This window comes from Neltuma alba, unplaced genomic scaffold (genome assembly GCF_004799145.2).
Source record: "Neltuma alba isolate B1F8T4 unplaced genomic scaffold, ASM479914v2 tig00013037_pilon, whole genome shotgun sequence".
Lineage (NCBI taxonomy): Eukaryota > Viridiplantae > Streptophyta > Magnoliopsida > Fabales > Fabaceae > Neltuma > Neltuma alba.
Genome location: NW_021637383.1, coordinates 20,762 through 46,673, shown reverse-complemented (window position 1 = coordinate 46,673; position 25,912 = coordinate 20,762). Strand labels below are relative to the sequence as shown.

General features: G+C 34.3%; 2 protein-coding genes across 4 annotated transcripts; one reads left to right on the top strand and one right to left on the bottom strand.

The window, feature by feature from the left end:
* On the bottom strand, positions 1–20,815 carry LOC114733883 (cytochrome P450 81E8-like). Of its 3 annotated transcripts, none has more exons than XM_028921373.1 (3): positions 20,784–20,815; positions 1,114–1,559; positions 1–721 (listed from the first exon to the last, which is right to left on the bottom strand). In XM_028921373.1, exons 2-3 carry the CDS (start codon positions 1,549–1,551, stop codon positions 113–115), a joined length of 1,047 nt encoding a protein of 348 aa, XP_028777206.1. In that variant the 5' UTR covers positions 1,552–1,559; positions 20,784–20,815; the 3' UTR covers positions 1–112. The 3 variants fall into 3 exon arrangements, with proteins under 3 accessions (XP_028777206.1, XP_028777205.1, XP_028777204.1); XM_028921372.1 differs by lacking the exon at positions 20,784–20,815 and adding an exon at positions 20,411–20,497 and having other exon boundaries at positions 1,114–1,923; XM_028921371.1 differs by lacking the exon at positions 20,784–20,815 and having other exon boundaries at positions 1,114–2,047.
* On the top strand, positions 20,785–22,278 carry LOC114733884 (cytochrome P450 81E8-like). Its single transcript, XM_028921374.1, has 2 exons — positions 20,785–21,251; positions 21,670–22,278. The coding sequence occupies exons 1-2, from the start codon at positions 20,799–20,801 to the stop codon at positions 22,276–22,278; spliced, it is 1,062 nt and encodes a 353-aa protein (XP_028777207.1). The 5' UTR covers positions 20,785–20,798.
* The last annotated feature ends 3,634 nt before the right edge of the window (positions 22,279–25,912 follow it).

Sequence of the window (25,912 nt, the reverse complement as noted above, 5' to 3'; positions counted from 1 at the left end):
TCATACAAGTAGACTGTACCGAATACTTAAAAGGCACTTTCTAAACCATGGAATTTCCACATACACATGCCATCCCTTATTAATTTAGCTACATATCCTCGACAAGAGTTTCTTAAGCAGAAAGCTTGTTGATGATTGGATGGCGTGCTTTACACATGGCCTCCAAAGGAATAACTTTTGGCATGGTGACCCCTGCTCCTTCTGTCTCATCAATTTCTTCCTCACTTACTCGTTTCCATTCAAAGCATTGAATCAATAATCCCAAAGTCAGTCCCACAGTTCGTTGAGCTAAACCTGATCCAGGACATGCTCGTCTTCCCAACCCAAATGGAATTAACTTGTTTGCTTCTCCTTCTTTCTCAAACCTCTCCGGCATAAAACCTGTAGGATCGCTCCACAGCTGGGGATCTCTATGGATTGCCCAAGCATTGATTAATACCATAGTGCCTCGTGGAACATTGTATCCTGCGATTGTGCAGTCATTTGAAGCCTCATGTGGAACCAACAATGGTGCAGCAGGATGCAATCGAAGTGTTTCAGAGATAATGTTTTGCAGGTATGGTAGTTTTGACATGTCTGGCTCATCTATTAATCGTTCATTCCCAATTTGGGTGTCTATTTCTTTCTTTGCCTTTTCCAACACATGAGGATTGTTTAGTAAACAAGTCATTGCCCATTCTAACGTCGTAGCTGATGTATCCGTTCCAGCAAGAAGCATAACCTACATGTCAAGATTAGCATAGCAAAGTTAATATATGATGGCTTTTAACAGCAGATATAATGAGAGTAGTTTAGCAATTCTGTGTCAATCTTCGAAGTCTACGTTTCCAAAATCCAATGAAACTTGAAATAATTTTCCCTTTCTTCATCTACTTGATCCTACCATAAGCAAGAAATATTTGAACAGCATTCGTATCTTATAATTATTAGCTTTTGCCTTTCTACAATTCTGCAAAGAAGCTATTGTAGCATAATCCTCGAATTCTTCCATCGTTAAATCTAAACATCCAGTATCCACAACTTAACAGAAGTTGCAAGCACATCTCAAAGAAAAGAAAACAAAAGATATCACAGAAACAAAAGGCACAACAAAGTACAGTTTTGTTTACTTACCAAAGCGAGGCCCTTGATAATTTGATCCGTGTAGTACTCAGGCTGCGATTCTTGGAGACTCAAAAGATGATCTATCATAGTATTTGCTTTCTCCTTTGCATTTCGATGCTCGTCAATGAGTCCTTGCAAGAATCCATCACTTCTCTTGGCGAAACCCTTGAGCCTGCTCTCCAAGTGATCATAATCAAACCACCTCAATATGGGCAAGAAGTCTGCGGGGTTATTTGCCCCTCCAAATGTCACCAACTCCTTTATCATCTCTCTGAACTTTCTTGCCTCTTCCACGTCCCCAACTTCATGGTCATCTCCCCAGTACCTCTTACCTGAAATCATTCTCATCATAGTGTTGAACGTCATCTCTGAAAACCTTGGCTTCATTTCCATTTTCACAAACTCGTCACTTGAGTCTTGAGCAAGCTTTTGCACCAGGCGCTTCATCTCGTCTCTTCGCATTTCCAGGAATTTGTTGAGACGGTGGTTGGACAGCACCTCAACTGCCGTGATGCGGCGGAGGTTGCGCCAGTGGTCGCCATAGGGAGAGAACACTAAGGTGGTGCAGTTGTAGGAAATGTACTCACCGACGAGAAAGCGGGGCCGGTTTGCCAGGACGATGTCATTTTTGCTGAAGCATTCTTGGACTGCAGAAGGCGACGACACAACCACCACCAGACGAGAGCCAAACCATAGAGAAATGATTTGGCCATAGCGTTGAGAAATCCGGTGAAAGGCGTGATGAAGTGGTTTTTTCAGTTGGTGTAGGTTGCCAATAATGGGAAGAGAAGGTGGACCAGGTGGGATGTTTTTGAACTTCTTATTTTGAACGAAGAGGTTGAGAGAGAAGAAGAAAGCAAGAAAAAGAAGGAAATAATAGAACAAGAAAGTGATCATCATTGTTTGGTTCTTTCGTTTGGTGGAGTACTCAATGGATTTGATTCATGGAGACAAGTGTGCTGCTGTTATATACATAAAATAGCTGCTATGTGTTGCGATTTTGCGTTTGATCTTACGTAATGTTTCCATTGATAAAATATTAAAAGATCTGTTCCCCAAGTTACATACGTCATTTGATACGCATTATTCGTTGTCTTGTTGCTCACTTGAAGCTTCTCACTGTATTGCTGTTCACGTGGCCGATGGATTTTATCTTTGACCAGTATTTAATACTTATCAGCAAACCAATTAAAAATTGAATTCTGCGACTTGTGCTTGAAGGAAATTTACATCCCTCACTGTTCGTATCGAATTTTGATCCGGCTTCTTGATGGTACGCGTCTATACTTGTCGTTTCCACTGTGGCTCCATTATTATACATGTGTATGTTGATAAGGCCTTTATCTAAAAATCACTATCCTTTTCACGCAAATATATTTGAGACTAAGAAGTTTGCTCATAACTCAATTATAAATTCAAAAGCCGTGATAATGAAAGATTTGTAAATACTTCTATAAACACTCTTTAAGTTTTGGGGCATATTTTAGTTTTGACGAATTTGTTGAAACTTAACTCATCTAAATTTTTTTTTTTAATAAAAAATACATCAGACACATGGGAACACTTGGATAAAGTTCTTTTTCTCCATTCCTTATAAGTTATAGTGTTATGCTCCTGCAAGTCACAAAATTTGAGACAGGACCCATTTTTTATAAAATTTAATTCTTTTTCCTATTTACCCCAGTTAATTTATAAGTGACGGGAAGTCCAGAAAAGAGAACATGTTGAAATTTGTTCAGCTGGCTAAACTAGCACAACAGCAAGGACGTCATGATTGTTTGATGCTTTTCTGTGAGGCGTTTAATGATGCCAATGGATTTGAGCCATGAAGACACGTCGAGCGGTGTTGCGTTTGTTTATTAGTCCCTCCGTCTTTTTTATAAATAACTTTAAATTTAATTACGTAAATAAAAAAATTATTTAAAAATAATAAATAAGTAAAAATTAATTTTTTAAAATATCCTTATTTATGAGAGAGAAAAAGAGTGTAAGAAAAAAAATAAAAAATTATTATAATAAAGAGAATTATAAAAAGAAAAAATGTGAATAGAGAAAGATGATGGTCTAGGCAGACTTTGAACTCTTCTGGAATTGTCTTGTCTTAAGTGTACTTTTGGGCCTTAGGCCTCTTTTATTACCCAAAAAAAAAATGATAGTTTAAAAATAAGATAATAAATATATTAATATTAAAATAAATAATTAATAGGAATAAAACAAAGAACTTGTTATAAAAATTTAAAACAACTTATAAATATTATTTATATTTAGAAATAAAAAGATAATGATAGTTGTTGTTTATAAAAAAAATACAGGACTATAATGTTATATACACATATATATTATTTAACGTGTGCATGTGTTGCGTTTGATCTTACGTAATGTTTTGATTAATCGTAGATATACTTGATCCCATTCCCAGGTTCCAATTACCGCACTGACACTCATGTCTTTGGCCAATGCCTATCACCTAACCAATTCTTTTTTATCTTTTCGAGCTGAACAACACATAATCAATTAAAAAATGAGTATTACTGCTACTTCGTCCTTGCAGCCTCACATTGGATATTTTTTTTTAGGGAAAACATATACAAAACATATACGTGCTTATACTTTTGCTTGATTTTGAATTAGGTCTCCATAGTTTTTTTTAATTAGATCCTCAAAATTTTTTTCACTTTAATGATTAGTCCTTCTGCTCATATTCTGTTTACCATTCTAAACGGCGTTTGTTTATCTGAGAGGTGATTGCCATGTGGTCAAGCAGAAGAGTTTGGTTTTCAATAGTCTTCAAAACCGATTTTCTTTCCGACGGCATATTTGATGCTCCGCAACTTCCTTGCTTTTAATAGTTCTCTCTGCCAGATCTTGCACAGAGAAGATAGCCCCGACTTCTTTTGAAGGAGGAACCGAGTGATTGGAGGGAAGAAAAAAATGCTTGGGTTTGTCGGCAACGGCAGAATCGTCTTCGGAGAAGAAGAAATCTAAAAGATTCATGTTCCTATTAGTGTTGTTATCGGTGGACTTTGCCTTTGCTTTCGCCAATAATAAATCCATCATCGTCTCTGCTTGGCTCTGTGGCCGTCCAAAATGCTACGAAGCTTTTGCTCTGTTTGGCCTTGTTTTTGGACGCTTTGGAAACAATAACGAAGAAGAGTTGTGAGGCTTGTGTGTAACTCGTAACGGTGGACAAGAAACGGATTTCCTATTTTTCTTAGATGTGCGTAATCTCTCTTGAATTTTCTCTCCCTAGGAGGTTTGTCCCTTTTGCAACAGTGATGAAAAGAAAAGCATGGTCAAAATGCCATTTCATAGGCACAATCAAGAGTGATGAAACTGGTTAAAGGTGGACAAAACTAGTCAAGGTTGGTTTCCCTCTACAAGAACCAGCTGGGCATACTCTCAGAAGCAAGGAGCTTGCGCAGTATCATCACTTGCCGTCGGAAAGAAAATTGGTTTTGAAAATTATTGGAAATTAAACTATTGTGCTCGGCCACGTGGCAGTTACCTTTCTAAACATAAACAAACGCCGTTTGGAGCAGCAAACTGAACGTGAGCAGAAGGACTAATAATTAAAGTAAAAAAACTCTAAGGATCTAATAAAAAGAAAATAAACTGTAAGGATCTAATTCAAAATCAAGTAGAATTATAAGGACTCCTGTATATGTTTTCCCCTTTTTTTTCCAATGAAAACTGAAATTAATTAATTCATACAAAAAAGTACATCAAAGCTGCAACTTTAGTGTTTTATTATCCAAATATCTAACTCACTCCAGAACAGTGCGTTTTCCTTTGTTTGCTTGAATTTATACTACTTTAAGTAATTAATATAAGAGCTAGTGGTAGATTTAATTTGATCCTAAATATAAAATCCAATCTCCTTTATCTATCATATTTTATTTATTTTGCCTTCAAGTAACTTTTATGGTGATTACAAGAATTATTTCAATACAAGTGATTAACAAAAATATTTCAAGAAAGATAACATTTATTTACTACGAATAACTAATTTAACTAGTTTTTTTTTAATATTCACAAATTAGATTTCTAGCTCCTATACTAAGGACCAGAAATAGTATTTTGAACAAGCTTATAAGTGAGTTGACTCAATTTTCTTAACTACAAATTTAAGCTCAGATAAATTAGAAGTGTTAATTCACTGAGTTTGAGAACAATATTTTAAGCAATTGCAATTTTTCGGCTACAAGCGAAGTAGCTAGTAACGCTGGCAGCGCTTTTTGGTTATTCATCACGCTTATTCAAAGGGACATAAGGCTTCTGGGGTTTGGGACATTTACATCTTTCAACCTTGATTGCTACTGATGGCATGAAATAAGGCTTCTAATCGACCTATTACTTCAAAATTGAAGGTGCATCCAAGAATCTGGTCTCTGCTGTGTGGAAACTGAAAGTTACGCGACAGACATACAATAAGTTTTATGTGGCGTCTTCTATGTGAATGGGTCAAGATGGCTTGGTTTGGTTGCCCTTTGCAAATGCTCATTAATTAGCTCTTTTAATTTGGATGGTTAATTAGATTATTGGTGCTCGTCACTTTTGGTGATCCTCCAATGACTAGGTGATTTGATCACCATGCCATACCAAATGTGAATGTAACACCTAACTTAAATACACTAACGAGGTCAAATAATATAATCACGAACCACTAAGAGTCGGGTTTCAGTCCTGAGAATTTTTTTTTTCCCAAAAAGTTTCCAAAACATATTCTAGCACAGAGTTCGATCTTATATAATGAATGATATTTTTTGAAAAATTTTAAAGTTTTCAAAACTTACTTTTAATGAACCCTATCTTGTGGTTCAGCTCTATAATAAACATTGATTAAAATTTTACGGAATAATATAAGAATTGGGTTCATGTTCAACAACATTCGACCCATTAATCTCTATATATAACTATATTATAACTGTACTAAATCAGTTATGACCTGCAAGGCTTAAAACATTCATTATTCGGCCTGATTCCTAGCCTGCTTACAGAGTATTGACAAGCAAATATATATATATATTTATATAATATGTATGTATCCATAACTCTATACTTACATGTTCTCATGCTAGACTACTGTATTATGACACAAACAGATATATAACAATCAAAAGATAATTATAAGATAGAAAAAAAACTACTACCTGATCTGTTTCCTTCCAACTCAAACTTTATAGGTTTCTTTTTCTTCTTTTTTTCCCCTTCTTAGCAGTGCGGGTAAATGTCAAAACCTAACATTTATACTCCTTCGGTTCTTAATATAAGACCTATGTAACTAATTTGATTAGATTAAGAAAGTTAGGGAAGTTAATTAATTACAAGAAATATGATATGTTTTTTCTAAAACACTATAATCATCTTTCTTAATATTATCTCTCACTCTTCTACTTGATTATGGTTGAGAGAGTATTCATAGGAATAATTTAGAAAAAATTAATAGATATAAAAAATATATCTTATATTTAAAACCAAAATCAGTATAATTATTAGGTCCTATATGAAGGAATAAAATTTTAAAAACCACTCATCACTATCCAGATGTTCCCATGTGTAATCATTATAGAAATCCATTTGTCTGTTTTATCACATATTTTTATTGAGTCTGAATACCATACGGAAGTATTTTTTTTACCAACAGATCTAGATACATTTATATAGGCTGAAAATTTAATTTCTTGAAGCATAAGTAGCATCATTCAATTTTTTTAAAAATAAATATCAATCAATATGGCTAAGTTTGACCTCTAATTGAGAAGCAGACCGGAAATCGAAGTCTAGGCATTTATGATGAAATGACGTAATTGGAACTTCAACACTGGGTGTATATAATGAGGATGAAAACGACGTCTACATCATACTACTCCGGTTATAAATATAATTTTGTAAGAGAAATTTTGGTTATAAACGTAAGTCAGTAATCGTAGCATATTTAATATTTTTTTTGACCAGCTATTTAATACTCACTCTGATTCGAAATAGAAGACTTATATTTAGAGTCGGTGTTGTATTTGTTTTCTAATTTGATCCGTACGTCATAAAAGTGGCATTGAAGTGATTCATGTATTAAGCATCGAAGTGGTATACGGTTGTTTAGGATCCAAGAAAATATTTCTTCGTCTTCTTGTCTACCACTCCAATAGGAAACAAAAGCCAACGGTACACTGCCAAAAGTATCATAAAATCAGACTAGCTCAGACCTAAGAGTGGTCCACTCAGCCTGATCATGGCGCAGCGATAGACCTACACGCGTTGCGTCGTTGCGGGGACCGAGGCGATTGATTGTTATTATTTAAAAAGTTAATACTACTTTCATCCTAATTATAAATAAAATTTTATAATTAAAACTGAAAATAATATAATTTGGGTATGAAATTTCAAATTTGACCCCAATTTAATTTTGATCTCTCAAATTTTAAATCTACAATTTTAATTTCTGAAATTGAATCCGACTTAAAGTATTAGTCCTTACAAGTATTACGGTGTTAAAATTTGTAAAAATGTCATAAATTGTGATAAAAGTAATAATGTGGACTTATCAGATGACACTTAACTGGATCTTGTAGATAAGGAAAGAAAGAACAAGCTCTCAAAATGCAATTCAGAAAAGGATTATACAAAAAGGCATGAATTCTCAAAACGTAATACAATGAATGGGTCCTGAAACGAATAACGAGGAAGAAAAACTGGGGAATTTGTTCTTGGCTTTTTTCCCTTTCTGTTGTCCACATGAGATCCGGCTATATGCTATGTAATTAGTCAGTATCATTATTTTAATATTATTTATGACACTTTACTAAATTTAAAATCATTATATGTCTAAAGACTAATGTTTTAAACTAAATTTGAGAAATTAAAACTATCAGTTTAAAATTTAAAGGACTAAAATGAAAATATGTCCAAATTTTAAGGATTAGATATTATATTAACCCCTAATAAAAAATTAATGTATAAATCCTTGTATTTTCTTGCCAACATAGCTCCTTCTAGTTTCCTCTCGTTTTTCAATCAAACATTTATGTTTTTTTAATTGAAATTAAAGCAAAAAAACGCAGATGCCCTTATTTGGGCGAGAAAAAAAAAGGTTCACAACCCCTCGCTGGCAAGGCCCGCAAGCGCGGGCGAGATCCCATTGCCATTTGGATGCCAAAACTTTGGCTGAGGCCTTTGAGCCAATGGAATTTCTTAATAAAATAATAAAAAATAATACCACATTTAGTCTTTAATACTCTTCCAATCCTTAATATAATACTCCTCCGGTCCTTATTATAAGACCCAATTTGACTTTTTATTTGGTCCTAATTATAAGACCCAATCCATTTTGTCTCTTATACTTATGCATTTTTTTCCAAGATAATCCTTCTAATAATGATAGTTTTAGCCAATATACTTAATTAGCAAGGATATTTTAGGAATGACAACACTTATTTATTATAAATAACCAATTTAACTTACTTCCTTAATCTCCTCAAATAAGTCAATTGGGTCTTATAATTAGGACCGGAGGAGTATCTATTTAACTAATTTGATTAGATTAAGAAAGTTAGATAAGTTAGTTAATTATAAAAAATATAACATGTTTTTCTTAAAACATTATAATCATCTTTCTTAATGTCCTCTCTCCCTCACTTACTTGATTATAGTTGAGGGAGTATTCATATAAGGTCTAAAATTAACTTAAATTAAGAAATATAAGAAATAGGTATTATATTTAGGACTAAATTTAACTTAACAATTAGGTCCTATGTTAAAGACAGAAGGTGTATTAGAATTAATTTGTCATTCAATTTATATGATTGTAATATATTTTGTCTTTTATATTTATCCATTTTTTTCTCTAAACTAGTCTTTTTAGTAGTTGTAGATGTTAAAGGTTTTATTAAATGGTAATTCTTACTGATATATATAATTACCAAGGGTATTTTAAAAAAAACAACATATATTTATTACAAACAACTAAAATAACTAATTTTCTCAATTTACTCAACTTAATTAATTAGTTTTTATATTAAGGATCAGATATAGTATATATATAAGTTAATCATTAATTTTTAAAATTTTCACTATAGCATTTTTACAAATTTATTATAATAGTTTAGCAATCAATAAGGCCTTTTTCGCTATGTTTTATTCGCTAGTTACTATAATAACAATTAATGATGACCACGTTTTTCAAATTTCAAATTTGGTAAAACAAATGTATAGAATCCCTCATTCATATTATTTACAACTTTTGTTTAGTTATTTTTCTTAGTGTTTAATTACAGAGTTACTATTTAAATTTGCTAAGTGATCATTTTTCATTTAACAAAACCAATGGTATTAAAGTTAAAAGGATTAAAAATTCACTTATTATATTTAAGTAACTAAACTTACTTAATACTCTCTATACGCTGGCAAAAAAAATAAAAAATAAAAAATTACTCCCTATCCGAAGACAATGTATTAAAAATGTAAAACTGAAATGTATACGTCAATGTAAAACTTAAAATAAAATACTCATCCGGTTTTTAATATAGGACCCAATTCTTGAGTTAGTTTTGATCCTAAATATAAGACTCATTTATCATATTTATCAATTTTCTCTAAATTACCCTTATAGATACTCCTTCAACCATAATCAAGTAGAAGAGGGAGAGGGGGTATTAAGAAAAATGATTATGGTATTTTAGGAAAAATGTGTCACTTTTCTTATAATTAACTAATTTATCTAACTTTTTTAATATAATCAAATTAGTTAAATGGGTCTTATATTAAGAATCGGAGGAATATTTTTTTTGTAACTTAACGAGGACATGATCCTCGTGCCATCCTCATCATGAGCCAACGTGTCAATGTTGAGAAAATTTGCAAAAATATTTGGCGTTGTTTGTGACCAATGTGTTCACATCAGCACGTGATAGGTTGACAGTTAGCGTGTGTGTGTATAGAGTCTGTGCTTCTTCCAGTCCCGGACAAGACAAGATCCTTATCAAAATCTACATTCAATCACGCAGCGACAAACAAAACGACGTCATTATTTCAGGACATGGACAATTTTCGCTGACTCTCAGGAGCCAATTAACCCCTCGCTAAATCATGACAAAACCTGAGGGATTAATATTCACACATGTAATCATCAGTATTTGTAAGGATATGAAGATTTCTTTCTTTTTTTTTTGACCAGAGACGAAGATTTCGGGTGTGTTTGGATGAAACTAAACCGTGGTTTGGAAAAGTGATTCTGGAAAATAGATTCTGGGAAGAATAGATTCTGAAAAGAATAGATTTTATGAAAAGTGATTTTGAGAAGTGAGAGTGTTTGAATAGTTGTTATCAGAAGCACTTTTTATATATACAAATTACTAAAAAAAGACAAAAGTTAATATGATAATTACAGAAAAAATAAATTTTATGATATATTTTAATTTGAAGGAATAAAATTGTTAATAATATATTTTTATTAACATAATTAATAATACATAAGATAATATAATTAATAAATAATTAATATGTATATCTATTTATAAAATATAAGATTAAATATGTTATAAAATATGTTTATAAAAGAATAACAGATACATATCCTATAGGCTCTCACACACCTCTTTTTTTTTTTCCTCCAGCATATAAATTTTTACTTTTTCCAAAACCATGGTTTGTGCAATTGGGTGGGTGTTTGGGTGACTTATCACCCAAACCATGGTTTGGGTCCCCAAACCATGGTTTGGGGTGTCACCCAAACGGTGCCTTCTTTTAATTGCTTCTCCGTGGAAGCTGATCCGACATGGAGATGAATATCAGTATCCTCTTTCAAGTCCTTGATATAACATAACAATTATTTAATTCATTTCAGTGGATTGTAAAAATTAAATACTCATCTAATCAAATTAACAAATTTAAGTAGATAAGAATATTAGTTAAATCAGTTAATATGATAGTATATCTTTTTTTAAAACACCTTAACACTACAAGAAAATGGTGAGTTAGCAGCGGAACATTTCTAGCGGTTCAACCAAAACCGCTAGAAATTCCAAAATTTCTAGCGGTTTTAAGAAAAACCGTTGCAAATTAGCGACGCTTTGACCATTGCCCGCATATTTCTAGCGGTTATAACCTAACCACTAGAAAATCAGAGCTAGAAAAATTCCTGGGTTTTGGCGGGAACTTGGCGCCAAAATTGTAGCGTTTATTTTCTAGCGGTTCAGACCAATAAACCGCTAGATAAGGAAAATTTCTAGCAGTTAGAACATGAACTGCTAGAAACGTTTTAATTCCCGAGGAGTTTTTGAAACCGAGAGAAATTACTAGCGGTTCATGTAAAAACCGCTAGAAATTACTAGCGGTTTTTACATGAACCGCTAGTAATTTGTGCAAATTCCCGAGGCGCTTGGTGACCGTTAGGCTTTTCTAGCGGTTTTTCCCAGAACCGCTAGAAATTTCTAGCGATTTTGACAAAAACCGCTAGAAATGCTCGGCCTATATATACCCCCTCACTTTCACTTTTTCAATCGTTCAGGAAGCGAAGCTCTGTTGAATTTTCTCCACAAAATATATCCGAGTTCTGATTCAGTTGCAGATCCTTATTTTCAGGTAGAAATAGTAATAGTAATTTATTGATAGATAATTTTTATTTTTATGTTTTATTTTATTTAATTTATTATGTTGTGGCTTATAAATAATTTTTCGTTTTACTTTATTTATAAATAATTACTATTTGTTGTTATTAGGATGAGTCGTCGGTCAGGGAAGGAGCCAGTTGATCCTGAGAGAGCTGGACCCAGTGAGGTTCATCATGATGCTAGTGAGCCATTCCCCAGCATTCATGATTACGATCTCAGCGAGGAGGATATCCTCAGTTTTATGGAGCAGGATGATATTCAGCGGACTGAGGAGGCTCATTTTACTGGGGATGAGCAACCTCATGCTGATGCTGATGCTGCTGACGAAGAGGAGGAGGAGGAACAGGATCAGGGGAATGAGAATCCCTAGGCTGCGCAGCGTCCTGCTCCCAGACATCAGGCTGGTTTTGAGGTGGAATTTGTCGGTAAGTATTTATTTAACTTTTTTAAATTTTGATAAGTATTTAATTTATATAGAAATTGTATTAATTCATTGATATATAATTTATTTCTTAATTAAATTTTGTAAACACTGAGGGGAACAGGTCCTATAGGAGGCTGACAGCCAAAGAGCTGTCGATGATGACGAGCGGACGAGTGGTTGAGCCGCTCAATGAGTTGGGCCAACCGACGAAGAAAGGTGGCCAGTTGTACAACAAGTACGTGCGCCTCCTTGGTTAGCAGTGGACGTTGTTCCCCATCTACGTGCAGGACTGGAAGAAGATCACCTCAGAGAAGAAGCAGCAAGGTTGGGAAATGATGAAGGTAATATAAAATTGTTATTTATCATTTTTTTAATTTAAATAAATGATTATATATTTTGTTTTCAAATAATTTAATTGTTTGATTATAATTTTTTATTTATTTAATTTGTTTGTTATTTATAATATTTTTAAAAGTAGTTAAATGAATATATATATATTTTTTATTTAAATTATTTAAAAGTAGTTAAATGAAAATAATTTGTTATTGATTTCATTAATTTATTACTTATAATAATTTTAAATTTAGTTGAGTAAAAATATTTTTTCATTTAAATTACTTAATTGTTTAATTATTATTTGTTTTTGATATAATTTATATTTTATTTATAATTTTTTAATTAGTTAAAAACTAAATATTTTTATTGAAATTGCTTAATTTTTGTTTATAATTTGTTATTTAGTTAATTTATTATTTTAATCATAGAGTAAATTTATTCTGGGGAGGAGTTGAGGGCTGACACGATCAAGAGGCTTGGGATGGCATGGAAGAACAGGAGGGCCGACCTGTGGAGGGAGAAGAAAGGTGACGGGACGAGGCCCCTCCAGGAGATACTGGCAGATGTACCTGGTGGAGTCCCGGAGCAAGACTGGTCCAGTTACGTCTATTTTAGGATGACGGCTGACCAGATGGTATGATAATATTGTATTAATTATAATTTCTTTATTTTTTATCCGACTTGACTAATTTAATTTAATTTTTTTACATTTTGCTTCAGGCTCTTTCTAGGAGAAATGCTAGGAGCGTCAGGCATCAGACGATACATCATAGGGCTGGATCTAGGAGCTTTGCGATCACTTATGACGAGATTGTGAGTACTTGAAATAAATTTATTAAATATGTATATGTATTTAATTTGTAACTAATTATTTCTTTGATTTCATTTACAGAGGGAAAAGATACGGCAGGAGCGGGGATACACGGCCACTTATGGCGAGATGTGGCCGATGGTGTATAGACCTCGAGACGGGCGTGCGTCGGATGAGGTTGAGGAGATAGCGGTAAGTAATAAATTAAATATTAATATAATATCACAGTGTAAATATCATTATATTATAATTAACTTCTTTATATTAATTTTGGTAGGCACGGATGACTCAGGTCGATACCGAGTTGCGTGAGTCTCAGGGGTCTGCCTTGGATCCCACCGCCTCACTTTTAGCGGGTCGTGGCCGGCCGCAGCACCCTGGTCGAGTTAGCGGGCTTGGACTTGGACCTACACGTCGACTAGGTTGCCCCGCTCAAGTGGCGCTGACCCTTCATATACTGCCGGGAGCTCTCAGGCGAGTGCGAGAGCGAAGCGGCCGGGTTCCTCATCCTCAGAGGAGTTGCGAGAGGAGCTCAGACATGAGTTAGAGGCCAGCATCGAGGCCAGGATGGAGGCCAGGATTGTGGAGTGTGATCGTCGTCAGCTGCAGGAGCGTGATCGTCAGCTCCAGGCGCAGCTTGACCAGCTCTTGGCAGCTGCTACGGCTATGCGTCATGTGGTGGTCAGTATAGCTCCAAACATCTCGATTCCTGAGATCCCCGACCTACACCTGCCACCAGTCCCGCCCCTACCCCCCATCCGCCAGTCCAGTCCCAGCAGGTTGAGCGGCCTGCCCACCCCCAGCCGGAGGATCCAGCAGAGGATGATCACGATGATGCTGCTTCTGCTCCTCACCCATGATTTATCTTGCTTTCATTGTATAGGATTTTATTAGAATTTTGATTTTATGATTTTATACTATTTAGATATTTATTTAAATTTTATATTTATTTGTTTACTTTATTTTTTATTTCTATAATTTTATTTATGTCAAGTATTAATTAATATTGAAATATTTATTTATTTATTACAACATGAACATTACAATTTATTAAACACGTTAAACATGTTAATTAATCAAAATAATTCTATAATCATTTATTAATTTAATAAATATTATTTTTGTAATGTTATTAATTTATTGCGCAATATTTATATTTAATATTTAAAAATAATATCATTTCTAGCGGTTAATAAACCGCAAAAAAATAACGGTGAAATATTTCTAGCGGTTCTAAAACCGTTAGAAAATTCAACAGAATCTCATTACAACGCGAAACTTTTCTAGCAGTTACAAAACCGCTAGAAAATTATGAATTTTCTAGCGGTTCATAACCGCTAGAAAATTCAAAAACCGCTAGAAAATTACATACTTTTCTAGCGGTTTTTTAACCGCTAGAAATATCAAAACCGTTGGAAACAAAATTCCCGTTAAAACCGCTAGAAATTTCTATCGGTTTGTAACCGATATTTTGAATTTCTAGCGGTTAATAACCGCTGGAAAATGAAAATTTCCGTTAAAACCGCTACAAATTTGTAGCGGTTTTGTAACCGCTACAAAAAATGATCGTTCCACTTCGTTCACAGCCTCCTTTATAAGCTGAAGCACTCCAACTGAATTCCATTTTAACTTCTCTTTGAGCTTCCTGTGTCATATTTTCACGAAATTTGAGCAATATTAGTGATGGATAGGTCGTGGATCAACTTGCACCGGTCGACTCCGCAATACTTGGCTGGTCTAAACTATTTCTTGGATTTTGCTTTCGCCAATGCTGCCGTAAATGGTAAGATTCAGTGTCCCTGTCCTAAATGTAATTTCAAAAAGTGGCATCCCAAAGATATTGTTAGGGAACATTTAATCTTTAAGCCTTTTCCGCGAGAGTACGTATTTTGGCAACTACATGGGGAACGGCTAGATATGGGTGCTGAGTCAGTTCCAGTAGTTTCACGGATGGGAGTTCGAGTGGATGAAGCCGATGCCGTGAATGATGCTGTGCGTGATGCTTTTGGTGTTCACGAAAGCCCGAATCCCAACGAAGATGAAGTAGAGGGACCTCAACCGGAGTTTCTAAGAAACGAAACTGCTCGGGAATTTTTTGACCTCATGACCGAAGCTGACAAGCCTCTTTATTCTGGGTGCACAAAGTATTCGAAGTTGTCATTCTTGGTGAGGCTGTATCACATCAAATGCTTGTGCGGTATGACTGACAAGGCGATGTCCATGTTGCTGGAATTACTGGGAGATGCTTTCCCCCAAGCTGAATTCCCTCCATCTTTTTACGAAGCAAAAAAGATTATTAACAAGCTTGGCTTGAACTATAAGAAGATAGATGCATGCCCAAACGACTGTATGCTATACTGGGGAGATGATGCCAACAAAGAGATTTGTACGAGATGCAAGACGTCACGCTATAAGTCGGTACGGAAGGGCAAGAAGCAAAAGAAGAAACCGGCCAAAATTCTCAGGTACAAATTATTACAGTGTGTTACTTGTTCCGTCTCTAAATATTCGATATTTGAAATTCTTAAAACAATTGATTATGTCATCAATTTTTTTAAATTGAGTCGATATTTAGTATTTAAATATTCGGTATTTTAAATTTTTAATATATTATTTTCTTAGATACTTTCCTTTGAAACCACGGTTGCAAAGAATATATATGTCATCAAAAATGGCTCAGCACATGAGGTGGCACGCGACTGAGGAAAATCTAGATGGTAGGTTAAGGCACCCACGAGACTCGGAGGCGTGGAAAGCATTTGATGCGAAATTTCCAGACTTTGCCAATGATCCTAGAAATGTACGTCTTGCATTGGCAACCGATGGTTTCAATCCCTTCGGAAACATGAGCACAAGTTACAGTATCTGGCCGGTGGTGTTAATTCCATACAATCTATCACCTTGGATGTGCATGAAGCAGAGCTCCTTTTTGCTTTCCATGATCATTCCTGGCAAGAAAGCACCAGGAAATGATATTGACGTATACCTGCAACCGTTGATACACGAATTGATCGACCTATGGATGAATGGTGTTGAGGCATATGACTCACATGACAAGCAACTATTCAATCTCCGTGCAGCCTTGATGTGGACAATAAGTGATTTTCCCGGTTTGGGAACTTTGTCTGGTTGGAATGTGCATACTGGGTTGGCCTGTCCTGAGTGCAATTTTGATTCTGTGCCATGTCGCCTTCCACACAGTCGCAAGTGGTGCTTCATAGGACATCGACGGTTCCTTGATTCCAAGCACAGACTTAGATTGCAACGGATTCGCTTTGATGGGAAACAGGAGAAGAGAGATCCTCCTGTTACTTTGTCTGGTATGGATATTTTGGCAGCAGTTAGAAGATGTTAATGTCGAGTTTGGTAAGAGTGTGGATCCCGAACGATTGGGACGACGATCTCGTGGGACATCTGATACACAACCTATGCAATGGCGGAAGAGAAGCATATTTTTCACTCTTTCTTATTGGGAATCTAATTTGCTACGATACAGTTTGAATGTTATGCACATTGAAAAAAATGTGTGCGATAATGTGCTATATACGTTGCTCAATGAAGCTGGAAAGTCTAAAGACCATCTCGCAGCTAGAAAAGATTTACGGGCCTGGGGAATTCGTGAAGAGGCTTGGCCTGATGAAAACGACAAGTTTCAACCAGCTAAATTCACCTTGACAAAGCAGAACAAGGATATCTTCCTCTCGACATTGAAGAACATAAAAGTACCAGATGGATATTCTAGCAACATCTCAAGGTGTATCGATCTGCAGGCTCGAAAGGTTACTGGGTTGAAAAGTCTTGGAGATGATATTTCCTCCATCATTCTTCACTGTTATGGTTCACTTGACTGTCCACCTTGTTCGAGAAGCAAAGGTTGCTGGTCCAGTTCACTATCGATGGATGTACCCTATAGAGGTACTAGATTATCTTTTATTCCCGCCTCTTTAAATTTCACATTGTTCTTTCATTTACTCGTAATTATTAATGCAATTTTAACTTACAGGTACTTGGGAAAATTAAAATCATATGTTAGGAATAAGGCATGGCCTGAGGGGTCAATAGCAGAAGGTTATTCCGGAGATGAGGTCCTAACTTTCTGTTCGAGGTACTTTGATGACATGGAGACATCTTTTAACCGCCTGCGTCGCGTAGATGATTCTCCTCCTGGTCCTTCCACGTCAACTTTATTTCCTCCTGTTGGGAAACCAGTTGGAGGATATGAATTCTTCAGACTCACTCCTATAGAGAAACTCCAGGCACACAGACACGTTTTGATAAATTGCAGCCAAGTTGAACCCTTCATGCAGTAAGTATATATATCATATAAGCTCACTAGCTTTTACACTTTATATTTGTTTCTTACTAACTCTTCTAACAAATTACACTTTACTATAGTGAGTTTAGGAGTTATCTCAGGCGTCAGCTACGGGGCCGTGCACGTTCTGCTGACATTGATAAAAGAGTCCACAAAAAGTTTCCCAGTTGGTTTACACGTCGAATACATAATGACAACAGCCCATACATAGATGAATTCAAAGCTCTTTCTCTCGGTCCGTTAGACCATGCACGAAGGTTTACCGCGTACAATGTCAACGGCTTCAAGTTCTGTACGGTTGGACGTGATCAGGGATTGCTCACACAAAACTCTGGAGTTTGCGGGACATTCGGAACGAGATGTTATGCTAGCAGTAGTGATGGCGATATGCGCTTTGGAGGCGTCACTTACTATGGAAAGCTAATTGACATTATTGAGTTGAGTTACCAGCTTTTCACCGTGACACTGTTCAAGTGCTCCTGGGCAAATACGACAACTTCACGGGGACTCGCTACTGACCATTTGGGCATCACCTCAGTTAATTTCTCTAGACTTATTCATACGGGGGCATCTGAAGATGATGAGCCATATATCCTTGCTTCTGAGGCACACCAAATTTACTACGTCGAGGACGAGAAACATAAAGACTGGAATATGGTCGTTCACCTCAAGCCACGGGATCTTTATGATATGGGTGATGGTGACATTATTTACGACAGTGAACCCTTCCAACCCTCGAATTTTGAAGACTTCTTTCCTCAAGGAGATGATAATTTGCCAATTATCAGGTAACACGTCTTTTCTTAAATTATTTAAATAATTAACTACTAATTACTAATTTTTTCCAAATACATTATAAATTTAACAAATTTTTTTAAAATGTGTCCTTTCAGACCGGATGATGATGGAGAATAGCAGCATCCAAAATAAATTATTAACAAAATTTTTCGTCCATAAATACATATGTATAAATTAAAATTTGTACAGATTTTAAAAATAAAAGAAATTAAATTTGTAGCGGTTACATAACCGCTACAAATTTATTATAAAAAATTATAATTTGTTAACCGCTACAAATACATATCTATAAATTAAAATTCGTTCAGATTTTAAAAAAATTAAATTTGTAGCGGTTACATAACCGCTACAAAAATAACTGCTACAAAATACTAGCGGTTAGGTATACGCTAGAAAATGACTAACAGCTACAAAATGCAATAAAACGCTACAAAAACACTGTTACAAATGTGTCGCTGATCTCTATAAACACCATATCTTCTCTACATTCATTTACTCCATCTCTTTTCTTTCCTCTCCTATTCTTCCTCATAATTCTCTCTTTTTTTCTTACTATCTCATATGGTGGTTTCTTTCTCTTTACTGTATGGTAAGTGAATTTTATTTTATAATTCATTGTATCTTTTATTTGTTTTTATTTAAAATTTACTAACATATTTATTTCTCCTTTTCTTTCAGATTTTTCTTCTTCATACTTGTCACGCCCTCCTCAACTGATTCAAATACTCCTCAACCTAACACTATAAGTTCAATATTACAAACTATCTCATCTTCAATTCAATTATCTTATTAAATTAAATTCACTTCTTTTGACACACTCATAATTTAATTATATATTGTTTATTACAAAATTTAAATATATAAAATGTAACATATAACTAATTATACAAATTAAAAAAATTCTTCAACATAATTTATTTAATGGTTTTTAAAATTATAATATGAAAAACCATAAATTTTTTTTCTGGCATGGTAAACATTTCTAGCGGTTCCAAACCGCTACAAATATTTCGTCAAATTTAAATTTTGCGCCCAAATTTCTAGCGGTTCAAACCGCTAGAAAATTTTTTTGCCGCCATTCCAAAAATTTAATTGGCTGGAAAATTTAATTTCCCAAACATTTCTAGCGGTTCTATAACCGCTAGAAATTTCGGCGTGCTAATGAAATTATTTAATTCCCGGCAAAATAGATTTGGTTTAGCATGTTTCTAGTGGTTGTAAAACCACTAGAAAGTTTTTTCCCTTAAACATTTTCTAGCGGTTATAAAACCATTAGAAATTTTTTCCTTTAAACATTTTCTAGCGGTTAAAAACCGCTAGAAAGTTTCTAGCGTTTTGACCATGATGTGTAGCGGTGCCATAACCGCTAGAAATTTTTTCTTGCGCCTAGTTTTCTAGCGGTTTTGGTAACCGCTACAAATGTTATTTGTTGCGGTTAAAACAGCTAGAAATGTGTCACTTTAACCGCTACAATTGACATATTTTTTTGTAGTGTAATCATCATCATTAATTCCTTTCCTTCCTCTACTTAATTATTGTTTGTAAAATATCAATAAAATTAATAAAAATATTGAATAGGTCTTACAACCAACATCAACTCTCAAATTAGCTCTTAGGTTTTCTGGAACAGTATATTACTTTATTAATTATGTATTCTAATTAGATTATATATCAATTTATGAGTTAAGAAAATTATTAGTTGAAAAAAATTATAAATATATGAAATAAAATAGATTTAGATATTTTATCTATAATCAATATCAACTCCCAACTTTTATATTTAAGACTAGACGAGTGGATAGTTAAGTTTAACCTTATCAAATGAGGTAACTGGAACTTATTGTTTAAGGACATCCCTTGGATATAAGACTGATGAAGCATTACGTAAGCTCAAACGCAACACAAGCCGCTATATATAACAATAATATCACTAAACCAAACTTCCTAAAGAGAAAGAAGCGTCAAAAGACCATGAGCTCCTTCTTATTCTATTATTTTCTTCTTCCTCTTGCTTTCATCTTCACTCTCAAGTTCTTCCTCCAAAATAAAAAGTTCAAAAACATACCCCCTGGTCCACCTTCTCTTCCCATTACCGGCAACCTCCACCAACTCAGAAAACCACTGCATCAAGCCTTTCACCGGATTTCTCAACGATATGGCCAAATCATCTCTCTTTGGTTTGGCTCTCGTCTTGTCGTCGTTGTCTCCTCGCCGTCCGCAGTCCAAGAATGCTTCACCAAAAACGACATCGTCCTGGCAAATCGGCCCCGCTTTCTCGCAGGTGAGTATATCTCTTACAACTGCACCACCGTAGTATTCGCTCCCTATGGTGACCACTGGCGCAACCTCCGCCGTATCACGGCGATTGAGGTGCTCTCGACCCACCGTCTCAACAAATTCTCGGAAATGCGAAGAGACGAGATGAAGCGCTTGGTGCAAAAGCTTGCTCAGGACTCACATAAGGAGTTCGCCAAAGTGGAGATGAAATCAAGGTTTTCAGAGATGACCTTCAACACTATAATGAGAATGATTTCAGGTAAAAGGTACTGGGGAGACGACTGTGAGGTAGAGGATGTGGAAAAGGCAAGAAAATTTCGACAAATGATAAAGGAGTTGGTGCCACTAGGAGGGGCAAATAACCCTGCTGATTTCTTGCCCATATTGAGGTGGTTTGATTTTGCTCACTTGGAGAGCAGGCTCAAGAGTTTCGCCAAGAGAATCGATGGGTTCTTGCAAGGACTCATTGATGAGCATCGAAATGCAAATCAGAGAGCAAATACTATGATCGATCATCTCTTGAGCCTCCAAGAATCGCAGCCTGAGTACTACACGGATCAAATTATTAAGGGCCTCATTTTGGTAAGTAAAGCCGTACCCGTTTCGCCCTTTTTTGTTTTTGGGGATATCTTTTAGTTTCTTTTCTTTGAGATTTGCTCGGAATAGTTAAACCATGGCTACTACTGGAAGTATAGTCAAGGAGGGAAGAATTTGAGAATAATGCTGCAATAACTTGTAAGCGGGACCGTAAAAAGGAAATAAAAATTACAGGATCTATCTTAATGCCGCAATAAATTCTTTTTTTAAAAAAAAAAATTGGTTATGATAGGATTAAGTACATGAAGAAACGGGATTATTTAATTCAGCGTTTCACTGGATTTTTGAAGTGCAGACCCCACCATTGTAGCAGATTTGCAAAATCTTGATTTTGTGTGAGCATTCATTAAATTTAGTCTAGTTGTAATGATGATTTTTTTTGTGTGTAAATTTTGTTATGTAGGTTATGCTTCTTGCTGGAACGGATACATCAGCTGTGACTTTAGAGTGGGCAATGTCTAGTTTATTGAACAATCCTCATGTGTTAGAAAAAGCAAAGAAAGAAATAGACACATATATAGGGCAAGAACGATTAATAGATGAGCCGGACATCTCGAAACTACCATACCTGCAAAGGATTGTCTCTGAAACACTTCGACTGCATCCAGCTGCACCATTGTTGGTTCCACATGAGGCTTCAGATGATTGCACTATTGCAGGATATAATGTTCCACGAGGCACTATGGTATTAATCAATGCCTGGGCAATTCATAGAGATCCCCAAGTGTGGAGTGATCCTACATGTTTTAAGCCAGAGAGGTTTGAGAAAGAAGGAGAAGCAAACAAGCTGATTCCATTTGGGTTAGGAAGACGAGCATGTCCTGGCTCAGGATTGGCTCAACGAACTGTAGGATTAACTTTGGGATTGTTAATTCAGTGCTTTGATTGGAAACGAGCAAGTAAGGAAAGAATTGATATGAGAGAAGGGGGAGGGATCACCATGCCAAAAATTATTCCTCTAGAAGCCATGTGTAGAGCACGCCATCCAATCATTGATGGGCTTTGTTCTTAAAATGTTGTAGACGATAGCTATGTTAAGGAATTGCATCCATAGGCGTGGGGTTGTGTGTGGGTGGGAGTTTCATGCTATAAAAAGTGCATTTTTAGTAGTTGATATAATTTATTGCAATAAGTGAATGGGGACATCTACATGTATACCAACAATTCCCTTCTAGTTTTTAGTTTTGCATGCTTTGTATGGATACGTTGCTTTGTCGGTTCTTGCATTTGAATTTCTGTTATGAAATTACCCTGGATTTTAGATTTCATCATGGACTTGTTGAAAAAAGAGATTAATGAGTGATATATTGGCTTATAATTGTAAAAAATGCATCTTAATGTTGCGTTTTTTGCAATTCATAGTACATTTTAATCTCGTTAGAATAAAGGAACACGATCGGATGTCTTACCTGATCCATTCAAAGCCTCTTATTCTTCCTCACCTCCTTCTTGATGTTTCTTGCTCTAAAAAGTGTTTGGATGAAAACAAAATCATAGTTTTAAAAGTAATTTTACAGTGTATGAAATACATAAAAGAAATTTTATTTTGACCGAAAGTGTTTGTAAAGAGAATTTTTGGGAGAAACCAAACATCCCCAACCCTCTCATAGCCCTACGTCTCTGTATGCTAGTCTTTCTTTGTCTTGAGACGGAGATAGGAAGAGAATGAATGCTCTTCTACAGATAGCAGGTGTCGGTCCGATTTTACTTATAACCTTAGATTGTTAGAAGCTGGATTGTTGATTTACTTTTGTTTCCCAATATGATACACATTAAAGATCTGAGAGGATAACAAAGTTTGGCATAGTTTTTTTTGTGTGTTTTAATACAACATCCAAGGTATGACGAAACTATAATAAGGAGAAGCAAACTCTGACATGGTGGCAAAATTTATTTATCCTTTGTCCTTTTATCCAACTTTTCAACCTTTTCCGTGACTTTTGTGAAGATATTATGAGATTTTAAGGGACACAGACCAAGATTTTAAGGGACACAAAGACCACATGGTTAAAAAATTTCAATGTGCACTAGCACCAATGCAGCTTTTGTTTTTGTTTTTGTTGTTTTAATCGAGAGAACAAATAAAATTATGTAACTAGCATGCAAAGTTATTTTCAAACGTCAAATATTAGTGTCTAATTTTTTTTTGGTCAGAAAATATTAGTGTCTAATTTGAATCATGATAACCATTTCTTATTTATCAGGTAGCTGGAGAAGAAAATCACTACTTCAGATTTACTAATATAAAATACTGAGATGAATCAAATAAAATAGTGTACTATTATGAAGGTATCTGAGATGATTCTGCCTTTATGATCGAAGTGACTGAAAGTACTAATACATGATCCATGGACTGTGGCAATGTTCTTCTACATTATTGTGGAATTTTCTTTTAGAATGCTAAAAGAGAGACAATGTTCCTTTGCATAGAGTGTTCAAGTGATTAATTTTTTATTAAATGTATGATGTTTATCTATAATTTGTTGGATTTTGAATTCCATAAATATAATTTTTTATTTAATATTATATTCGCTTATTATTATCAATGATTATATTGTCTCGTAAATAAAAACCAAAATAATACAAAATAACTATATATAATAAAAAATGAAGCCGTTTTATTTTTCATTTTCAAATAAGATGATCTTATTTAATAGTTATTAACAAAGAACTGTCAAGTAATTCTTTCATATTTGGTGGTTTGAAACTATCAAATATAAACAAAAATAAGTCAAATATTAATAATTCTATGGCAGCGAAGGGTGATGGTAAGGAATTTGAAATGACAGAGATGATAGTAATCAAAGTATTTGAAAACTTCTGTTGACATTGTCTTTTAAGTGTTTGAGATTGGTCATGTTCACTGATTCTATAATGAACTTTATTGAAATTTCTGTTTTGATCATCAGCTCCACCATCTTCAAACTCCTTACCATCACCATTATCTTCTCCAGCTACCTCATAAATAAGAAATCGTCATCGTGGTTCAAACTAGGCACTAATTGACCTTTGAAAATAACTTTATATGCAAGTTATATAATTTTGCTCTTGCATATTGAAATTTTTGGCTGTGTGATACAATATCTTTAGAAAAGGCTGTGGAAAAGAATGAAAAGCTGGGGAAAATGACAAAAGACATCGCCGAACTAAATTTTGTTGCAATATGTCAGTTTGCTTCTTCGCCTAGTAAATATAATTGCAATATTTTACTAGGAAAAGAAAAGTAAATCAATCATCTTTCAAAACTCAAGACTTACCGGGACTTTGAATTGCTTTGCATCCCCAGCCTTCTTCTGTTTTCTCTAAATCAATCCAAATCATGTTTCCGTCATCTTCCCATTAGTCTATCTCGCTTATATATATTGTTGCCGCTTTGTTCTCTAAATTGCGAGGGGCGGGCAAGACTGGATATGTACCAGGGGAAATGATATTTGAATTTCATATAAAGACCTTGAATTTTAGAGCTTTTAAGTTTCAAAGATAGACCAAGGCCCTTTTTAATTTCCTTCATATTTAATATCTTAATTTTTTAATAATTAATAATATTTTTAAAATGAAAAAATTTCTTAAAAAGACACTTAAATAATCCAAATTCTTATTTGGGTAATTAAATTTGTTAAATACCTAATCAAGTCATATGACCTAAAGAGAAATTTTAAAATTTTATAAAACGACTATAATGTCTATTTCATTAGAAATCAAAAGAAAATTCTAAATTAAGATGTTCAATTTTACAGTTAACACATTTTAATTGTAAATTAATAACTTTCTGTCTTTATAACACACTTGTAACAAGTCTTTGAATAAAACTTGATCACAATACAATCTTAAAAAATTCATAAGTTTAATTACGTAGTTAACAAGTTTCAGTTCGAAATTAACAGTTTTATGTCCCCATAACACTTGTAGTAAGCTTTTGAATAAAACTAAATCATAATATAACCTTAAAAAGTAACATGTTACATTTCACTATTAATATATTTTAATTCTAAATTAATAATTTTTGTCTTCAATATACACTTTCAATAAATTTTTAAATAAAAATGATCATAATACAACTTTAAAAATTAACAAGTTCAATTACATAGTCAATACGTTTGAATTTTAAATTACCAATTTAAAAATGATAGAAAATTCTCATTTCCTTAGGTTTCTAATGAAAGAACATTAGAGTCATTTCATAAAATTTTAAAATCCTTTTTCGGGTCATGTGACCTAATTAGGAGTTTGATAAGTTCAATAAACCAAATAAGAATTTGGGTTATTTAAGGGTCTTTTTTAGAGATTTTTCTTTTTAAAATTCTCTAGTAATCAACCTTTATCTTTTTCATTACCCATTTGATTTTTGCGTTACACTTTTGCTATTTTCAAAACTCACTTTTAATTTTTTTCAGTACAAAAAATGACCATTTGAAAATTCAAACATAAGTATTAAAAAAAGAAAGATCAAGCATAATGAGTACCAATGGGAGCATTTTTAAGAAAGAAATGCTCCCTAAATCCCTTTTCTATTGAAAACAAATGTTCTGAAGCCAACGAACAAGATTAAACGAGACGCAATTTTCTCGTTTGCTAATGTTGCTGCATGTCAGTTGGCGAAAGAAAAACTAGTTAAAGGACTTGGACTTTACTATTTATACAAGAGT

Bases quoted from the DNA above. Each gene is read 5' to 3' on its own strand.
- LOC114733883 (XM_028921371.1), bottom strand. From the start codon at position 2,004: ATGATGATCACTTTCTTGTTCTATTATTTCCTTCTTTTTCTTGCTTTC. The intron at 722-1,113 runs GTAAGTAAACAA...CTTGACATGTAG, and splicing joins TTATCAAGGGCCTCGCTTTG to GTTATGCTTCTTGCTGGAAC.
- LOC114733884 (XM_028921374.1), top strand. From the start codon at position 20,799: ATGCGAAGAGACGAGATGAAGCGCTTGGTGCAAAAGCTTGCTCAGGAC. The intron at 21,252-21,669 runs GTAAGTAAAGCC...TTTGTTATGTAG, and splicing joins TTATTAAGGGCCTCATTTTG to GTTATGCTTCTTGCTGGAAC.